We start from the raw sequence: 15050 nt of genomic DNA, 5'->3' as shown, positions 1-15050 counted from the left end.
TCTCCCCATGTTGTGGAAGCATGCTTATGGGAACTCGTGTTATTTCCTAACGAACAGATGGCTGCTCTGTTTATGTTCTTGCCTGGCCCCCAACTAACCAACCAACCAAAGCAGCAAACCCCCTATGAACTCCTGAGCTATGCTTTTAAAAAAACAGATAAGCAAAAGTCTCCAGGCTCGCGTCGACATGTAAAGTGTATGCTTCTATTGGCCCAAAGGGGACTTTCTCATCCACCACGCTCTCCAAACTCCCTCGCCCAGTCTTCGTATTCCTTTAGGCCCGCTTTGCTCACACTTGGTCTGATAGTGGCCAAGCTGGCAATAAAATCGGACAGTCCAATTGGCCGTATATCATTCTCTGTCATGTGCAGTAAAGCGTCTCCAAGAGATCTGAGAGGGCCCATCGCAGCATCTTTTGCCAATGCTGTGATATCCGAGCCCGAGAAGCCTGTTTGAGATATGACGCATCAGCAACAGGTTCAAAACCAAACAGATAGCGTATAGGATTAGGGCCAACTTACCGTCTGTCATCGCAACTAATGTGTTGATGTCTTCATCACTCAGTGTGTGTGTCTGCTGTTTCAGCAGCGTCTTCAGCTGCACCGCCCGCGTTTCCGCCTCAGGCAGTGGTATATACTGCCGCCTGACAAACCGTCGTCTCGCTGCCTCGTCAATTGCCCATGGCAGATTGGTTGCAGCCAGAACCAGCACTCTATTTGCATCACCTCTTTCCTTGTCTCGTTCGCCAACCTCCCTTCCCGCAGCCGCACGCTGGAGATCACTCCACTGAATCAAGAATTCCGTCTTGATTCGTCTTGTGGCCTCATGCTCACCTGAACCTGATCGCTGCGAGAGAAGCGAGTCGATTTCATCCACGAAAATGATGCTCGGTGCCAGTACCTTTGCCAAACTGAAGAGCGCCCTGACGAGCTTCTCGGATTCCCCCAGATATTTACTGGTCAGGCTGCTGGCGGATATGGAGAAGAAGGTTGACTTGCTCTCAGTGGCCACGGCTCTCGCTAGCATCGTCTTTCCGGTACCAGGAGGCCCAAACAAGAGCATTCCTCTCGCCGGTTCACGCAGCCCCATAAATAAATCCGGCCGCAAAAACGGATAAACAACAGTCTCACGAAGAGCATTTTTGGCTATTTCGAGCCCCGCAATGTCGCTCCAGTGTACCTCGTCCCCTTGGATGACGATCTCGTTGAGAATCTGCTTTGCGGCGTGTTCATCCACCCCAGGCGGCAGTTTCTTGAGGAGCTCCGCCTTGCGCTTTTTCCATGACTTGACTTCCTTGGTGGGCTCGTCGTCTTCGGAGCTTTCCGATGGCTGAATGATCGAGTCCACGATAAGTGAAGCTTCTCTCTGTCGCTCCACTGTCGAACGCTTGTGTTGTCCAGAGGGTCGCCGGGCAGGGGTTTCGAACGAAGAAGAAGAGCTCTCGGATAGCACAGGTGAGGAGCTTCTCCTTGGTCGGGCCCTATCATTGTTGTGCCCCAACTGTGGGGTTTTCCTCTTGTTACCAGATCTAGTTGGCGTGGACTTAATTCGCGCCGCTGAGAGTGAAGCACCCGCAGACCTGCGAGAGACGGTAGCGGAATCCAGCGATGTTTTCTTAGTTAGCGATTTATCCGGTAATCCTTCGCTCATATTGGAGTCATTGTTCAAAATGTCCCTCTGCGCCCTACTTCGCGGAGTTTCAGGCGGCGCGGTCCGCAGCCTCGTGATATGCTCTCTTTCCGGCGAACGACGATCACTACTTTCCTTGAGAGCCAAAGCGTTCAGAGCGGTTGAAGCTGCACTGATTGAAATCGATGACGCTCGTGGAAAGGGGTACTCTCCAGAGCGCCGCGGGTCTGTGGCAGGCGCACTATCGGTGTCTTTGTTCGGACTCCTCGTTCGAGGCGTCACCAGTCTTCTTGAGTTGCTGTCCCAAAGCCGTTTGGATAGCTCAAGGCTCCTGCGTGACTGTTCAGGGACAGTAGGAGTGTTCGGAGCTGGACGTGAAATGGGGCTGCTTCCTGATGGCTGGTCCAGGCTCTCTCGTTGGCCCAAGGTGCCCCAGGCTAGGGTGGCCGCCTTGCTTGGTACTGGGACCTCTGATGAGTTTGGTGGCTGTCGTCGCAGTGTCGCTTTCGGTGTCTTGTCCCTTGTGCCCGTACGTAGCGTGGTGCGCATTGTGTGTCGTTCAGAGCTAGACGTTCTCGAGGGCTTTCTTTCGGGCGACGGTATCGAGGCTGTCGATGGCAGCGGCTTTCGAGCAGAGAGGGGTGGCGGCATGCTTCCGTGTTGTGGTCCGCGGCTGCTTGCAACAGCCTGTTCTGAGGAGGATGTCCTGTTTTGTGAAGAAAGTCGCCTCAAAGTATTTGGTCGCGATAAGTCGGTGTAGTTAACGGCAGGGATGGTACCATTCCCGATCCAACCTCCGTCCTGTTGCCCAGGTATCCCGCCATCATGGGAGTCGGATGATGATTTGCTGGGCCTGCTGCTGGAAGACAGCGAGTCATGCTGAGGGGCCGACAGACGAGAAAGACGAAGGGCTTCGAGGAGGTCAATCCGCTCCTTACACTGCAGTTCCAACTGACGAAGACTCTCCACCAGCGCCTTCTCCGTCTCGGAGCGAGGGTTAAAATTGGGGAGTATTCTGTTCGCGTGAGGGTCATATAGTTGTTCTAGGGCCTGTCGCCAACATCGCATAGCCTCGTCCTCGTTGCCCTGATGTTATAACATACGTCAGCGGCCGTCTACTAAGCACGCCGGAAAGGAGGATGGATTGGGGCTACCTGGCTCTCATAGTACACGGCGGTAGAACATGTCAGGTAACTCTCATCGTACGTCTTCTGCAGAATGGACATGGCAGAACTGGCTGTTCTACTGCCAAACATGATGATGTGTGGTGAATGAGGACATTCCGTTGCGGGTGTACGGATTCGCAGCGAGAGGGAAGAGAAATGTGGTGGGAGTCGGCCGGGTTTCAGCTGGCCAATGGCTCCGGTAGATTCACGATGTCGTCGTATGCATGTGCTGTAGGTTCATCAATGCGGTTTCGACTAGGAACTCGAGATTCAGATCGCCAGGCTGAACAATGTCTGGACGGAATGTCCGCAAGGCAAGTCGCAATCGGAGGCCGTGCTTACAGTGGGCTGCAGTGGGCTGGAGCTTGTCGATAACGGGGAGAGGCAGGGGTCGCCGACTGGCACCAAGCACCGGACGCGCGGTAGGGCTGTTTATCGGAGCGATAACAGAACGGCGGGGCGGTGACGTCGACGTTGGGAAGCCGATCTACGGTTACAGTGCCCCACAACGTCCTATTTGGGGCAACATCAATTATCCAAGATCATCAGTGGAAGTGAAATCTTCCTATCCATCAATTTTCCCGGACTATGAACAGCTTGCAACGACACTAAATCAACTACGACAACAGGACACGAATCTCCCCAGAAGTTCTCGGAAATAATGCCCGTAAGCTTTGAAGCTCGTCAGCGTTGCCCTGCTTCTGTTCGGCCAGCTCATCTGCCAACATCAACTTCTCTTCCACCTGCTCGAAGTCGACACAGAACCTCTCGGCAGCCTCTTCGGTGATTTGCTGGACCAGTTTGGAATCCTGCAAGTGCTTGAGATTCTCCATGGCATCCATCAGCGCCGAGGGTAGGAAATCATCAAGCAATTGCCCAGCCTGTGTCAGTGCAGGTGCTTGGGCCGCCTCAAGCAACGGCACCTTCTCCACGTCTTCTGCTCCATTGCCCAAGATACTGAGTGCTGTGATGAGTGCATCTAGGCCGGATTCCTTACGGAAAAATGCATACTGGCTTTCCACAAGGTGTGACCGCTCAGTTTCAAATTTGGCCTGCAACTGAGTTGTTCGTGTGGGCGTGAACTCAAAGGGTGCCAGCGAATTCAGAGCTGTGAGAAAGCAGTTGACGAGGAAGACGGAGTCAGAGGGGGGCTGTAATGTCTGCGCCATGGTTGCGCAACCTGACATGAATGGGTCGAAGGCCTCCACCATGATAGTTTCAAAATCTGCTTCCTTTTCAGCAAATGAAGCGAGTGAGGTTTCGTATGTCTTCATAATGGCAGACAGCTGCTCCAACGCCTCGAACAAAAACTCTGGGGGTCGAAGTTCTGTAGGAGTCTGGACGAAATCCCCCTGGAGAGCCGCAACGTGGTCACGAGCCAGCGACCGAAACTGCCGTAGGGCTTCAGCCTCCAGTAACCCAAGAGAATCCACCAAACTCGAGCCAGGACCCAGCAGTTTCGAAAACATGCTTTTGTAGAAATTGAGCAGATTCGCGAGTTCGTATGCCAGGATTGTTTCCTCGTTTGTCTGAATGACCTGTTCGACCCGCTGTCGTAATATGCGGACTGCTCCGGAGACGTCTCGGTCAACCAGATCGTTCAATGTCTTAACGGCATCAAAATCGCTTGCACCATCACCCTCCTCGTCCGCCAGTCGCCATATTTCGTTCTCTCTGCCGGCTTGGATGCCCTTCTTAATCTGCTCGGCCTCTCCAATGAAGAGACCTTCCAGTGCCTCTCGCTCGCTCACAGCTGCTGAATGCACCCAAGCAAGCATGTCTCCTACATATCTCAAGGTGTCGTGCGCCACTAACTCGATGGGTTTGATCGAGGTGTTCTCCACGCCAGATGCCGAGCTCCCGGTTAATGCTGTGTAGAACGAGTCGGACAGGATATGTTCGCGAGCTTCTGCAAAATAGTCCAAACAGTTTTGAAACAGTGTAGGTCTTTCGGCCAACACTCGAAGAGCTCGCCGGATTGATGAGCCAATTTGTGGGTTTTCAAGATTCAACGTCTTGAACTCCTTCTGTACCCACTTGTACAGCTTCTGGAAGCCCAGGTTGAGATTTTTTGAAGCCAGTTCCATCACCTCCAAGCCCAAAGTCTGATTCTCAAACCCAAGAAGTAGCTCGCAGTCTTTGGTGATCTTTTTAGCTTTTGCGAGGGTAGCAAAATAGAGGTCATTGACTGGTTCTGACATGAGCGTGAGAGCAGCCGCCTCATCGTCGGAAAGGATGAAATTGCCCTTGAAGGCTTTGAGAAGAGTCTGTTTTTGCTCAACTTGTTGCTTTTGAATCATGAGACGTGATGCTTCCTCTAGACTAGATGATGTTGCCTGATGAGCGGTACCAATCTCCCTTTTCATCTCATTGAAACTCTCATTGAGTCTGCCAATGGTGGCACCAATACGCCGAAGTTGCTGTAAATCAACGTCAACCAGTCTGTAAGTCGATATCACTTGATGTTGATCTACCAGAAAACCTACCTCGGAAACCTTGGAGAACTCATCGATGATTTCGCCATTGCTATCTATCACCTCCTTTTGCAGGTCCAGACGAAGCTGGCGTCGAGTGTCGGGTGTGTTGAGGACACCCCGTTCATCTAATAAAGTAAGTGCCCCTCGAAACTCGGTGTCTGCATAGGAAGATGACAGAACGCTGGTGACTTTTGATGACAGAGGGTTTGGGGTCTTTGCTGCTAATGAAGCAGTTGGCGCGGAGCCTGAAGAAGCCATTCGAAGCAGCCCGGAGTGGTGACTTGGAAAAAGGGAGGTTTGGCGAGGCACGATGCTGAGAACAGCATCTACCTTCAGGAGCTCGTTAAGGTATGATGTATGAAGTATTGAATTACAGGAGGGAAGCTGTATCGCCATGCTGGCATGGTGGCATGCTAGAGCTGATAAGCGATAAGGGCCTTGGCATTCCTCTCACAACACACCGCCTTCCCAATCAGACCCCATCCGTCGTCATTCTGGCGCGGCAGCTGACCAGGAAGGTTCAAGGCAACCAAACGCCAACCTTCTGCACTGGTGGTTGTAGAAAACTTATGCTGCGCATGCTTCTTCGCAAGACAAGAAACAGAAGCGGCTGGCAGATGGCCGCATCGCCTGACTGATCTCACGTTACCTTGAAAGGTGTGATAGTGCCGCTTCTGCACCTTGCCTACCCTTATCAGCTTCTTCTGCTTTGTCTTGTCAACAGATCCCCCACTACGTCCACCACGTCCACCTCGTCCACCTCGTCCGCACAACTCTGAGTGAAGCGCCTCTAATTAGCGTTTTCCCTCACAATCTGTGACTCCATCTTGCTAACCCATGATACCCGGCACTCTCAGCGACTTCATTCTTTGAAACCGAGGCGAAAAGATGCCTCCGAAGCTGTTTTCAAAGATGCCCACCACACAGGGGCGGTCATTCTACGAAGAGCTTCGAGGGCACGACTCTGAAGGATATGACGGGGGATCGCGAGCTGGACTTCTTGACGAAGAAAATCTCAATCACAACTTCCAAGACTATGATCTGGATCATGTGGAGGGCCTCACCGTTGATGATAGTCGTGCGACGCTAGCAGGTTTACGAAAGACACCGGCGTCGAAAGTCCCACCGGGGCACCAAAATGACCGGTCGATGTGGCTCGCGCACGACGACGATGCCGACAACGATGTTCCGCCCTCGCTCCTGGTCGAACCTCGAGGCGCTCACCCAGCAGGGAAGCCCAAAAGAAAGCAGAGTCGACAAGCTGCCTATACCATGCCCGGCTCATCCAGCGCGCGAGCAAAATGGAAAACAACTCAAGTCCACCAACCCCTCCACAACGATGAGCCATTCACACAGAGTCACCGGGGTAACGGCGCCCCGGGCTCTCTGTTCTCTGGGAGCGCATCTCTCGATGCGAAGAAGATGGCGGAATGGAGATGGGCAAATGTCCAGAACCTCGACAAGTTTATCAAAGAGGTCTACGATTATTACAGGGGATGTGGTATCAAGGCGATAATAACCGAACGGGTGCTGCATCTTGGGTACGTTCACGAAACTGACTCAAAACGAAGAAACCGTTGCTGACGTGACGTAGGAACGTGGCTTTCATAGCTGTCCTCTTGACCTTCCTCACGCAATGTGTTGACTACAGTCTTGTCCGCGGAAGCCAGAAGCTCTCGCAGATCATCGTTCCACAGTGCACTAGAAAGATGTCGGGGTGGTGGAATCTTGGCCTCTGGCTCTTTGCATTCTACTTCATATGGAAGGCAATCCAGTATATCTTGGACCTCCACCGGCTATTTCATGTCCGTGACTTTTACACACATTTGCTTAACATCCCGGACCACGACATGCAGACTATCACCTGGCAAGAAGTGGTGGCACGCGTAATGGCTCTACGAAACCAGAACTCACAGACGGCAACCACCTTGACCCCGTTGCAAAGACATTTCATTGGCAGCCAGTCCAAAGAAAGGCTAGATGCGTCCGACATTGCGAATCGCATCATGAGACGTGAAAACTATCTCATTGCCCTGTTCAACAAGGACATTTTGGACCTCACTATTCCGCTGCCGTTCCTGCGAAATCGGCAGTACTTCTCTCGTACTCTGGAGTGGACTTTGATGTTCAGTGTTCTCGACATGGTGTTTGACGAGAAGGGCCAGGTCAACCAGAAATTCCTGCGAGCCGACCGCAGAGGGGAGATAAGCGAGAAACTGCGCTCACGGTTCCAGTTTGCTGGCATCATGATTCTAGTGTTATCGCCTTTCGTGTCGCTCTATCTTGTCATCTATTACTTTTTGATGTACTATCATGTAAGTCACTAGTTCTTTGATGGGCGTGTAATTGTGCCAGTGTGAGCTCACATCTTGGTTAGGAAATCCAAAAGAACCCGTCTGTATTGTCATCTCGGTCGTATACACCCCTTGCCGAGTGGAAATTTCGCGAGTTCAACGAGCTACCACACCTTTTCCAAAAGCGTCTGGACATGTCGAAAGCTTTTGCAACGCATTATATGGATCAGTTCCCAAAGGTTAAGACCGAGATGGTAGCCAAATCCGTCGCATTTGTCTCGGGAGCGTTGGCAACCGTGTTGGCCATTGCATCTGTTTTCGATCCTGAACTTTTCCTCGGCTTCGAGATCACACCGGATCGCACCGTGCTCTTCTACACGGCCATTTTTGGTAGTATCTGGGCGGTTGCCCACGGCATGCAGTCTCAGGACGATGCAGTCTTCGACCCGGAATATGCCATGCGCAACGTGATCGAGTACACACACTACGAACCCGACCACTGGAAGGATAGACTGCACAGTTATGACATTAAGCTTGAGTTTGCTGAGCTATACAAACCCAAGATCGTTATCTTTCTGGAGGAGATTTTGGGCATCCTGACAACGCCGTTTGTCCTTTTTTTCAGCCTTCCCAAGTGCAGCGACCAGATTATCGACTTTTTCCGGGAGTTCACGCTTCACATTGACGGACTAGGCTATGTGTGCACCTTTGCCGAATTCGATTTCAAGAAGGCCATGGCGAACGCAAAGAAGCCGAGTGATGGTGGTGACGTACGCGACGAGTACTACTCAGCCAAACATGGGAAGATGGAAGCATCGTACTACGGGTTCATCGGGAATTATGGCAACTTTGCTCTCAACCCAAAGGGCGCCCCAGGATCACATCTCCCACCGGGAATGCGGAATCAATTTCACCCTCCGCCAGCCTGGCCTGGTCTGAACTCGCCGCCTCTTGGTGCTGACATGCAGACTTCCCGGATGGGTCGTAGTGAGTTTCGATCAATGAGCAGGGCTCCCGGCCAAGGTCTGCGCCCTGGGCCAAGTATGGTGGCTCCTTCTCCCATGGCGTCGATTCTCCTGGATCCGCATCACTTGCCGCCATCGCACCTTGTGAACCCGGGCCGGGCCTCGCATCCACACCGAGTTCAGCAAAACAGACGCCCCGATGAAAGCAACATCATCGAGGAGTCTCTGGAAGATGAAGAACGAGGTAGGGAGGGTGTCAATCGTCACGACGATGAAGAGGTGTACGGCCATGAAGATGGCATGGATGAATCGGCCTGGCAGACATCACCGGCCAGAACCTTGAGCAGGGACAACAGCGCAATCGAGGGTAGTGGGACTGCGGAGGCGGGAGTTGTGGACATGATTTATCAATTCAACCAGGCCCAGTTCACTCGGAACGGCGTTTGATGAATGCGGTTTTTCTTCTACGACAATGATACGAAGAGAGCCCTAAGAGGCTCTGAGGAGGCGTTCGGGTATCATGAGTTATGGCAATAAATTCTTGAGTGTTAGCTTATATTGCATTGCATGGGAGTGGATTGGGAGGCACGAGCGGCGTTGGGGACTTTTTTTAAGCATTATTATCACATCGATTTCATTTTGGATAACATAGACTTGCACCAGAGGAACAGTATAGACAGAACGGTCTGGCTGCTAGCGAGTTCAGTAAACGACAAAGCACACATTTTATGACATAAATACCTGCATTAAAAGTCCTAACCATGGCGAAACATAGTTGACGGAGAATCTGAGACTACCAGGAGAATCACGAGGGGAAGATGGGACCATCACTTATGAACAACCTAGCTGACACATAACAACCTCAGAGGTGGCAGGGACTTTGAGACTTTCACAAGCCAATTTCCCAACACTATTGAGTCAATCCACAGGAACCCAAGTCTTTGACTGTATTTATCTGTCGTGCTTGGCATCGGAGGTAACGTCTATCCTGGCTGAGTCAGAACTGGTATCGCATTATTAGGTCCGTGATACTTTTATTGGTATTCATAAACTGTATCTGTCCAGGATACACACAACCACTTTACCGCACATAACAGAAAGCTAGAGAGACTGACCTATAAAGTCTTGGGATTCACACTCATCCGGTGCCTCGGAGATGGAAAAACGTGCTCTTTCGGGACCGGCGGAGACCCGCAAATCACGGATCTGATAATGCAGAGCGGACAAGGATGCAAGTCTAGCCGAGGACCTTTGCGGACATATCTCTTGGGAATCTCTGATCTTGACGAACATCACAGCCGGCAACCAGTGGGGGTTCCAGCACAAAATGACACTAACGGACCACTAACAGGAAAGATGGCGGGGTAGGCAGAGGATACTCCAGAAGACAGGCCTCTGTGCAATAGGCCGGCGATTGGTAAAACTTCCTGGTCACCGATCTCCGACCGTTGTTGCGGCCGACTGGTCCATAATTTTGTCTTGGCCATTTGGGGGGGAAGAACTGTGCCGACAACGGTCGCAGAAAAATTTGGAGTTGTCCATTTGCCCATTTTGCCCATTCCTCAGCATTGCCAACTCTCAGCAGCACCAGCCGCTCATCTGCTTCCCCCACAGGACCCGTCCTGCCACCGTCCTGCCACCGCCAGCGACAACATCACCAGCCGCAGCGATTGTGGAAGAAAGAGCCGCTCTCGATCCCTCTCGGCGACCCCACCCATACACAAACGACAGGCTGCGGCTTTATCGCGAGGAGACAGATTGTTTGGGGCTTTTGCGGTTCTGTGGTTCAGTGGTCCCGCTGTGACCCGGCAGCGCACCTCCAAGAAAGAAGCTCTCTTTTTTTTGTGCTGTTTGCATTGCGTCACCGACTTCTGCTGCTGAATCCTGCGGCGCAGAAGCTTCAACACCACACACTCGACCACTCTCCACCCCTCGATTATTTTCAGTCTTCACCCTGGCTCTCGATCTAGGAGCGACGGGAGCCGTGGCTTCCCCAATGGCCCAGCCAAATGTCGTACCCGAAGAGGACTACGAGTAGGTTCCCCTTGGGGACTCGAGCCCGCTGCCTGTCCAAAGCTGTGCTGACATCAGAATTATAGCTATGAAGCCCTCCCACCCAACTTCTCGTTGTTGCAGAACATGGCTGCCGGCGCCTTTGCCGGCATCGCCGAGCACTGCGCAAGTAGGTAGTCCTGTCGTGGAGGAGACGCGTATGGAGCAGAAGGCTAACCAGAGTCACAGTGTACCCTATCGATGCAGTGAAGGTGAGCCGAGCTCCGCCGTTATCGACTTGGTATCGCGACTTTGACCTCTAACCTTTCTCTGGCGTACAGACTCGAATGCAGATAGTCAACCCAAGCGCCGGCTCGGTCTACAGTGGAGTCTTCCAGAGCACTTACAAGATGGCGAGCACAGAAGGTATTCTGAGTTTGTGGCGGGGCATGTCCAGCGTAATTGTCGGTGCCGGTGAGTTGCGGTCGAGTCTTGCAAAAGCTCTCTGGAGATTGAACTAACCTGTCGGCCGCCAACAGGCCCCGCGCACGCCGTTTACTTCGCCACATATGAAGCTGTAAAACATGTCATGGGCGGGAACCAGGCTGGCGTCCATCATCCACTTGCTGCTGCGACCAGTGGGGCGTGCGCCACGATTGCTAGCGATGCGCTAATGAACCCCTTTGACGGTATGGCCTATCTGATTCTCCTGGTTCATATCACGGCTGCTAACTGTCGCAAAACAAGTCATCAAGCAAAGAATGCAGATCGCCGAGTCGGCCAAGCTCTACCGCTCCATGACCGATTGCGCCAAGTATGTTTACAAGAACGAGGGCATCAAGGCCTTCTATGTCTCGTACCCCACGACGCTTTCCATGACGGTTCCCTTTACGGCGCTTCAGTTTCTCGCGTACGAATCGATCTCGACCTCGATGAACCCGACAAAGGCATATGACCCATTCACTCACTGTGTAGCTGGTGCGGTTGCGGGTGGTTTTGCGGCGGCCTTGACCACGCCCATGGACGTGATCAAGACCATGCTCCAGACACGTGGCAGCGCACACGATGCTGAACTCAGAACCGTCAATGGCTTCATGGCTGGTTGCCGCCTTTTGTTCAAACGCGAGGGTGCCAAGGGCTTCTTCAAGGGCGTCCAACCAAGAGTGTTGACGACCATGCCGAGCACCGCTATCTGCTGGTCAGCCTACGAGGCTTCCAAAGCCTACTTCATCCGTCAGAACGACTCGGCCTCTGAGTCCTCCACATGATGTGGCCGCTCAACCGATGCGTCTGCTTGTTCTGTCAGATGAGTGGTTCTCGGCTGCCTTCTTGGCAAAGACGGAGTTGTATTGACAATGCATCACAGCTAGAACAAGCTTATTTGCTCGCATCTGAGGATCAAAAGAGTCACATCCATGTTAGCTCCTCGCCCAGCTCGTGTCTACATATGAAATGAGCTGTGTTTACGTGAGGAGAAATCTGTAAGAATTTTGATGCAACCCGTGTGTGAGACCCACGATGGTCGAGGCGAGTTATGGGGGAAACTGGCCCAAACCGGATGAGGCACTGAACCACAAGCGAGCGTGCGCGCGGGGCTATAAGCATTTTGTACATATAATCCCTCTCCTGTCATCGCTTCTGCCACAATGCGTTGATTGGGCCCTAGATCTAGATTGTGTAGATTCGAGAATAGGGGTTTCCCTTTCCACAATGAGATACAGATGGACATCACCCTGTGGTGTTCTACTGAACAATAATTGTCTTATTCTCGCCTGCTGCAGCAAACCTCTTCGAATCTGACATTGATTCCTTAGACCCATCTAGCTGCGCGGGCGGCTGTATACCAAACATTGCGATCATGAGCAAGGCCCGGAGGAACATATCCCTGAGTTTTGATTATGTGCATTCGGTTCAATCCCGGGACCAGAAAACACAGGGCGCTCAACTGTGGCAAGCTTTCAGCTGTGCGAAGGACATATTGTTGGTGATATCGAAAGAAGATCTATGCACAATTGTTGCCACCTGGTCTGAATTCGATGAGATATGATCAAGGTGATTTTTCGAGCGGGCACACTGTAAAGGGTGGTGATATATAAATACTAAGCCATCCTATAATCACTGGGAATGGACTGGGCTCACTCCTCCCGGGTGTATGACAAGTCCTAGACATAGTCCTCAAAAGATACACCCAAATACACCCCCTGCTCAACCATACACAATGCAAACCCAAGACAACGGAAGACCTTCTTCCAAGAGTAACCCTCTCTTCATTACTACCAGAGCAACTAACCAAACTACATCCCGAATGGGAACCCTGACCCTCCTCCAGGACCAAACTTGAAATGGAACTGTTGCCCACCACCGCCTCCGCTGCTGCCTTGCTGGTACATGAATGGGTGGCCGCCTCCGAATGGATGCCCGTGGTGATACTGCTGCTGCTGCTCGTGGCTGTTCGGGTCGTCACCCCTGTCGAACCGTGCCCTGAGCTCGGGGTCGCTGAGAACCTCGTACGCCTCGTTGATGCTCGCCATCTTCTTCTCGGCTTCCTCCTTGGTAAGCCCTTGTTTAGCGGCCTTGTCGGGGTGGTGAATTTTGGAGAGCTTGCGGTAGGCAGACTTGATCTGGCGTTCGTCGGCGTCATGAGCAACACCAAGGACCTTGTAGTAGTCCTTGGTCTTGGAGCGTTTGAGGGCAACCTGGGCCTTTTGCATCAGAGGATTGACAAGGTCTTCCTTGTCAGGGCGAGCCTCGGCAGCCTTTTGGAGAGTGTTGATGGAAGCTTCATACTCTTCCTTGTCAAGGAGGTGTTTGGCCTTGTAGAGAAGACCAAAGAAAGAGTTCTCATTTAGAGTGAGGGACTCTTCGCAGTATTCCTTGGCCTTTTTGCTGTTGGACTGTTGCCGAACATTGTCAATACATGGCGGTTTTAACGGAGAAAGGGGCTGAGACGCAGAAGACTTACCTCATAATACGCCTGGCACGCCATCTCAACTAACCTTGAAAGCAGTTCATTTGGAGCTGCCTTCGGTATCGAGCCATCTTCCCGCAGACTGTGGACCTGGTCCTTCACCTCCTTGATCAAGCCTTCACTGTCGCTCGTAGGTACGAGTTGCCGCACAGCAGTCATCTGCTGCCCCTTGTCCAAGGCCTTCTTCACCTTCTCCATGACTTTGATGGTCGCCTTCTCCTCCCTCAACAGCCGCTTGCACACCTTGTTGTCAGGGTCAGAGTGCAGGCACTTCCTGATAGCTGTCGCGCCGTCCTCGAGGTTTCCGAGCGCGTAGAATGTGATGGCTGAGATCTGGACGTGTGGCTTCGTGTTGCCAGGTTGCATTTGGAGGATGTGCTGCAGGTCAGCAATACCCCTTTCCACGGCTCCCCTCTCAAACGCACAGTCCTTGCGAAGCTCGCGCAAGTGAATCGCCCTGTTCGCCGTCAGGATGGCATCGTCGGCCTGCTTGACACACTCTTCCCAGTTCCCAGCCTTGGCTGCTGCTTCAGCAGCCTTTGCCGCCGCCTTGGCCGCCTCAACTGCGGCAACCTCCTCTGTCTTCTTGGCCTTCTTGTAGTGAAGCTTTGCTCCGTCCCAGTCGGCGGCGCTGGCGCGCAGTTTTCCTAGCTGAAGGTGCGCACCCTCGAAAGTTGGCTTGATCGAAAGCACCTTCTCGAAATCATCGGTGGCCTGTGATCTGCGGCCGAGAGAAAGGTAGGTTGTGGCGCGCTTGAACAAGGTCAAGTAGTTGGAGGGATCTCTGGCGATAGCAGCATCGTAGTAGACGAGGGCGTCGTTCGTTTCGCCCTTTGACAGGTGACTTTGCGCCGAGGCTAGGAGAGCAGAGATGGGGGTGTCGGCTGGGATGTCCGACGTTGAGAGGCCCGAGACCATTGACGGCGTTGATAGGAAGCCGGCCGCAAAGGCCAGCGTCGATGATAAGCGAACCATGACGGGGTTGTTGTTGCGAAAGACCAGAGTGTGTTCGAATTACAAAGGGTATCGTGGAATCTAACGACGGTTTAAACGAGACGTCTATGTGTCAGGCAGATGTGTGTGTAGTCAGGGGCGCAGGCAGCGCAAGGCGCGGTCAGACGACGAGCATCAACGGGGCAGCTAGGAAGAGCAAGTTAGGAAGCATGGAAGATCGGAACGGGCATTCGATTGTTGGATTAAAGCCTGCAAAGCAGTGAATGGGCAGGAGGAGTAAAAATAAGGTCCAGTGGCTGAAAGCCCCGGTATTATGTGACAAGTTGTCCTTTTTGGAGGCTTGCACCAAGATGAGATGGAAGCAAGTTCTAGACGTTACCGTGTCCAGAGATAGATCTGGGGACTTGGATATCGAGGCAAGGCTTTCTTCGTACTGTGTGCACAACGGTAGAAACAAATCTGGCCACTACTCTTTTGGGTGGTATTGCTGACGCTTGGCTGGCTGAGACGACGACTTCAGCGGTCTCTATACAGTGCGTGTTCCCACTGCTGGGTCCAAACCGGGCCTTGGCATTCGGTAGCGCGGGGTGGCAGGAGACGGCACC

At 52.6% G+C, this 15050-nt stretch overlaps 5 protein-coding genes across 5 annotated transcripts; 2 read left to right on the top strand and 3 right to left on the bottom strand.

Moving 5' to 3' along the window:
- Positions 1 to 12: 12 nt before the first annotated feature.
- On the bottom strand, positions 13 to 2885 carry QC764_505570 (uncharacterized protein; the record flags this gene model as incomplete). The annotated part of the gene is made up of 3 exons (XM_062947811.1): positions 13 to 448; positions 522 to 2715; positions 2784 to 2885. The coding sequence occupies 3 exons, from the start codon at positions 2883 to 2885 to the stop codon at positions 228 to 230; spliced, it is 2517 nt and encodes an 838-aa protein (XP_062799058.1). The 3' UTR covers positions 13 to 227.
- Positions 2886 to 3412: 527 nt separating this feature from the next.
- On the bottom strand, positions 3413 to 5668 carry COG6 (Golgi transport complex subunit 6; the record flags this gene model as incomplete). The annotated part of the gene is made up of 2 exons (XM_062947810.1): positions 3413 to 5215; positions 5282 to 5668. The coding sequence occupies 2 exons, from the start codon at positions 5666 to 5668 to the stop codon at positions 3413 to 3415; spliced, it is 2190 nt and encodes a 729-aa protein (XP_062799057.1).
- A 492-nt stretch (positions 5669 to 6160) lies between these two features.
- On the top strand, positions 6161 to 8978 carry ATG9 (autophagy protein atg9; the record flags this gene model as incomplete). The annotated part of the gene is made up of 3 exons (XM_062947809.1): positions 6161 to 6813; positions 6867 to 7587; positions 7650 to 8978. The coding sequence occupies 3 exons, from the start codon at positions 6161 to 6163 to the stop codon at positions 8976 to 8978; spliced, it is 2703 nt and encodes a 900-aa protein (XP_062799056.1).
- Positions 8979 to 9602: 624 nt separating this feature from the next.
- Positions 9603 to 12168, top strand: MRS4 (Fe(2+) transporter). Its single transcript, XM_062947808.1, has 5 exons — positions 9603 to 10565; positions 10631 to 10713; positions 10773 to 11212; positions 11271 to 11829; positions 11890 to 12168. Exons 1-3 carry the CDS (start codon positions 10528 to 10530, stop codon positions 10844 to 10846), a joined length of 195 nt encoding a protein of 64 aa, XP_062799055.1. The 5' UTR covers positions 9603 to 10527; the 3' UTR covers positions 10847 to 11212; positions 11271 to 11829; positions 11890 to 12168.
- Positions 12169 to 12555: 387 nt separating this feature from the next.
- Positions 12556 to 14886, bottom strand: DNJ1 (Tetratricopeptide repeat and J domain-containing co-chaperone dnj1). Its single transcript, XM_062947807.1, has 2 exons — positions 13486 to 14886; positions 12556 to 13417 (listed from the first exon to the last, which is right to left on the bottom strand). Exons 1-2 carry the CDS (start codon positions 14464 to 14466, stop codon positions 12818 to 12820), a joined length of 1581 nt encoding a protein of 526 aa, XP_062799054.1. The 5' UTR covers positions 14467 to 14886; the 3' UTR covers positions 12556 to 12817.
- Positions 14887 to 15050: the final 164 nt, after the last annotated feature.

The sequence above is a fragment of the Podospora pseudoanserina genome, chromosome 5 (genome assembly GCF_035222485.1).
Source record: "Podospora pseudoanserina strain CBS 124.78 chromosome 5, whole genome shotgun sequence".
Classification (NCBI taxonomy): Eukaryota; Fungi; Ascomycota; class Sordariomycetes; order Sordariales; family Podosporaceae; genus Podospora; species Podospora pseudoanserina.
This window is presented reverse-complemented; position numbering and strand designations above follow the sequence as displayed.

Coding starts and splice junctions, on each gene's coding strand:
- DNJ1 (XM_062947807.1), bottom strand. CDS start 14,466: ATGGTTCGCTTATCATCGACGCTGGCCTTTGCGGCCGGCTTCCTATCA. Junction 13,418..13,485: donor CGTGCCAGGCGTATTATGAG/GTAAGTCTTCTG, acceptor GTTCGGCAACAG/TCCAACAGCAAAAAGGCCAA.
- MRS4 (XM_062947808.1), top strand. CDS start 10,528: ATGGCCCAGCCAAATGTCGTACCCGAAGAGGACTACGA. Junction 10,566..10,630: donor GTACCCGAAGAGGACTACGA/GTAGGTTCCCCT, acceptor TCAGAATTATAG/CTATGAAGCCCTCCCACCCA. Junction 10,714..10,772: donor CATCGCCGAGCACTGCGCAA/GTAGGTAGTCCT, acceptor CCAGAGTCACAG/TGTACCCTATCGATGCAGTG.